General features: G+C 66.8%; 1 protein-coding gene across 1 annotated transcript in view; it reads left to right on the top strand.

Moving 5' to 3' along the window:
- Window positions 1-1361: 1361 nt before the first annotated feature.
- The window catches only part of KIF26A (kinesin family member 26A), a 95511-nt gene continuing 93075 nt past the window's right edge, over window positions 1362-3797 (top strand). Inside the window, exons 1-3 of the mRNA XM_057365686.1 lie at window positions 1362-1511; window positions 2859-3251; window positions 3570-3773. Coding sequence (XP_057221669.1) covers window positions 1377-1511; window positions 2859-3251; window positions 3570-3773 — 732 coding nt within the window. The 5' untranslated portion in view covers window positions 1362-1376. The remainder of the gene's footprint in view (window positions 1512-2858; window positions 3252-3569; window positions 3774-3797) is intronic.

Below are 3797 nucleotides of genomic sequence, written 5' to 3'. Positions count from 1 at the left end.
TTTACTTTTCCTCCCTCCTTTCCTCCTCCCTTCCCTCAATTCCCCTTCCTCATCCCAATCCCTCCTTTCCTCCTTCCCTCCCGGCTCTCCTGCAGCACCCACCATCCCGTAGCTCCCCCGTGACGTGCGGGGCTCCGGTGGGGGCCAGGCTGCAGGGCAGGAGYTCCGCCGTGCCCAGGGCTCAGTTGCGGTGGCAGCAGCGGGTCCGGTGTCCYCCGCCCCCCGTCCAGCAGCTCCCGGTGTCCGGGCGGGGCGGCCGGCGCGGAGCCGGGATAAACAGATTATTGAACTCCCTCTCACTGCGGGCCGTATGAAGCTGGATAATGCTTTTGTTGGGAGCGATTATTTGTTTAGTGGGAAAATACGAGAGAAGGATTAGCTCTTTGCCCGTAGCCCCCTCCCCGCTGCCGTCCCTCCCGCCCGCCCCGACGGGACCCTCGAGCTCTGCCCGGCCCCCGGGCTGGGACACGCGGCGGAGGCGGCGGCCGGAGAGGCAGCGTGCAGGGAGGGCTGCCCGATCCGGGAGCAGACATCGGGCACCTGTGTCTCAGCCCCTCGATGAGGAGGAGCTCGCTCCCTCCTGCCGCCCGCACCTACTGCAAACACAATCAAGCAGCGGGGAGAAAAGAGGGGGAAAATTTTTGGAAGAGTGAAAATCCGCGTCCCTTCCGGAAAGTGCTTCACCTCTGCTCCCTCACGCTTTCATTTTTTAAAAAAAAAACATATTTTTTTTTTCCCCTTTCTCCCGTGCATGTCTTTCTTCCCTCCTAAACTGACTTCACTGGCAGCTTTTCCCTCCTTGCGCTCACCCCGGAGAAGGAGGAGGAGAAGGAGGAGGGAAAAAACAACCCACCAACCCAGGCACTAAACCCACCCAGCAGTGGATGGGGGGAGGCAGGAGGCTCGCAGTGCGGGCTCCTGGCCAGCGGGCGGTGGGAGCCCCCTCGCTCGGCGAGCTGATGGCCGGCGGCGGGGGAGCAGGGCGCTGCCGGCCCCGCGCACCCAGCGCAGCGGCGGCCCCGGCCGCGGCCCCAGCGCCGGTGGGGCGCTGAGGGCTCCGCGCCCGCACTCGCTCGTCAGGCAAGGTGCGCTGAGGGGGGATAAAACGGGAGGGAGAGCGGCGGAGAGCAGCAGAGAGAGGCAGGGAGGCTGGCGGCTCTGCCCGGCTGCTGGCTACCTCACCCCGGCGGCGCATCCTGGTAGATGACGGAGTAATTCACCCGCGTCTGGCTTTTTTCCCCCCACTTCTTTTTTTAAGGGGTGGGAGGTGTTTGCTATTTTATCTTTTTTTTTTTTTTTTCCCTCCCTCTGTGTGCGTGTGTGTATACAAATACATCGCCTCCGCTCAGGGAGCCGGATATTTCCAACCTCAAACTATGGCTTTTCAAAAATCGCCCGATGCCTCCAATGCCACGAGGAAAAATCCCAGCCTCCTGGAGATAGGAGCCTTGTGCTTGGACTCGGAGATCATCTTCGGCTTCACCAGCCACCTCCTGCGGAGGAAAACCAAGGTAAAGCGATCTTTCCGCGGTCCGGAGGAGCTGGRGCCCGGGAGGGGGCCGGGGGGTCCGGCTGCCTGCCCTGTGCTGGGCCGGTTCACGGAAAGGGGGTGGCAAACTTAGCGGTGCGAAGTTGCGGGCGGCGGTGCCGGGCAGGTTTCAGCACCACGAACAGTCCTGGCGGCTYCGCGGAGCGGCGCGGAGGAGCGCGGGGGGACCGCGCTGCCGGACCCCTCCTGGGGCTTCCCCGCGGCACCTTACGTGACCCCGGTTCCAGACGGGGAGTGGYGGCACCGCGTCCCGCTCTGTCCAGAGGGGGTTTATACTTAGAAAAGGAGGCTGCTCAGCCCCGTAGCGCAGCTCAGCCCAGCGCCGGTCGGGGAGCCCACCCCTTTATTCCCCGCCCCGTCCAACCCGARCCTCGGAGCCGCGGGAGGGTTTTGCAGGCGTTGTTTGGGCGCCGGAGATTTCGGAGCAACTTCCCGGAGAGCAGCACTGGCCCGAGCAGGCGGGGAGGGGACCGGGGCGCAGCGCCCGGGGTGCGTGTGCCTATGCCAGTCGCGCTTCCCCGCCCGACCCAAGAGGGGCACAGGGCAGCCCCCGGGTACCAGTCCGTGCCCCCCGTGTCTCCGCTTCACTCCCGCACCCAAACTTTTCTCGGGCTGCCGGAGGGCGGTCCGGGCGGGCGGGGGGCAGCGATCACAGAGCAGGGGGAACTCTGCTGGCGGTGCGGGGCGCGCCCCGGGGCTGTGCTTGTCCCCCACGGCCATGCATCCTTGGAGGCGGTGGTGGCACGCTTCACACACGTGCTCGGGAGAGCCAGAAAAGTTTAAGCGGCGAGGGAAAGGTGCCTCGTGGGCGGGCTTATTTTTCCCCTCGTGTGTGTGTTTCCCCCACTCTTTGTGCTCGGCGCTGCCCACTTCACCACAGACCCTACCCACGGTTCAGTGCCACCACCACCACCTCGCGCGGTGGCGGGGAGGGGGCCCAGGAGCCGCGTTGGCATCTCCGGGGCAGCGAACGCCGTCACCCGGCGCGGTCCCGCCGGTCTCGGGTTCCTCCGTCCCGGGCGGCAGCGCTGGCGCGGCGAAGCCGGCAGGGAGCGCTCTGGTCACAGGGACGGGCGGCGACAGCCCGAACCCGCGGGACCCGGGCACATCCCGGCCCCGCCACCGCCGCCACCACCGCGGGACCGGCCGCGGGGCAGCCGCCACAGACAGCGGCGCGCTCCTCTCTCTGGGGGGAAAAGGAGCTAAAAAAGGAGAAAAGTGCTAAATACACGAGCCGGAGCGGCAGCCAAGTAGACAATTAGCCGCGAACGTTAATTTCTCCATCTGTCAGGTCAATTTTCGCGTGTAGGAACATCCCGTCGCGCCCGCCGAGCGGCGGGGGAGTCGGCCCCGCGGGGTGCGTGCCCCGCGGCACCGCGCATCTGCCCGCGGAGTGGGGAGCACCATATCCCTGCCCCGGAGTGGGGGGCACCGTATCCCTTCCCGCGGAGTGGGGGGCACCGTATCCCTGCCCGCGGAGTGGGGGGCACCGTATCCCTGCCCGCGGAGTGGGGGGCACCGTATCCCTGCCCGCGGAGTGGGGGGCACCGTATCCCTGCCCGCGCAGGAGAGCGGCATCCGCGGGCAGAGCGAGGGGAGCGGACCCCGGCCGGACCCTTGGCCCCCGCTCGCAGCGGGTCCGCACCCTCAGCGCCGCTTTCCTGCCCCCGCGCCCTGCGGCGGGACTCGCACACCGCGCCAGGTCCTTTTTTCCAACTCCCGAGGAACTTGGGTGTTAGTGTGTGAAGGAGGGGACGACTTAAATCCCACTGATTTTGGGACTATCCCGTGGGGTCACCATGAAATGTCATCTTTCTAGTCCCGCCGCTATCCCAAACTTAAACCCAAACCCCAGCCCGTCCCCTCCTCCCCTGCCCTCGGAGCACTTTTCCAGCTTTTTTTTGCCGACGTGCTCCCGTGCTCCGGGTCCTTCCCCGTGCCGCCGTGGGGAGCTCACTCCGCCTCCCTCTCCCATCCCAAACTTCATTCCCGACTCAACATGGGAGGCAACATCACCTAGTGCTGCAGCCCGGGCGGCGGGGACGCGGCGCGATCGCTGTTGGCACCTCTGACCCCGTCCCGCCATGGGCGCCCCGGGCCGGCCGCGCCGGGCACCGCGCCGCCCGCACTAGCGGAGAGGGCGCGGGGCAGGGGAGCACCCCCCGCTATCATGATCGCGGCCGCTGGCAGGAAGGCTCTGGGACCTGATCCCCGGGCGCCGGGGGTAAGTTGCTACAACACTCCTCCC

The sequence above is a fragment of the Malurus melanocephalus genome, unplaced genomic scaffold, assembly GCF_030028575.1.
Source record: "Malurus melanocephalus ecotype Western Australia unplaced genomic scaffold, MMel_1.1 scaffold_57, whole genome shotgun sequence".
NCBI classification, from domain to species: domain Eukaryota; kingdom Metazoa; phylum Chordata; class Aves; order Passeriformes; family Maluridae; genus Malurus; species Malurus melanocephalus.
This window is presented reverse-complemented; position numbering and strand designations above follow the sequence as displayed.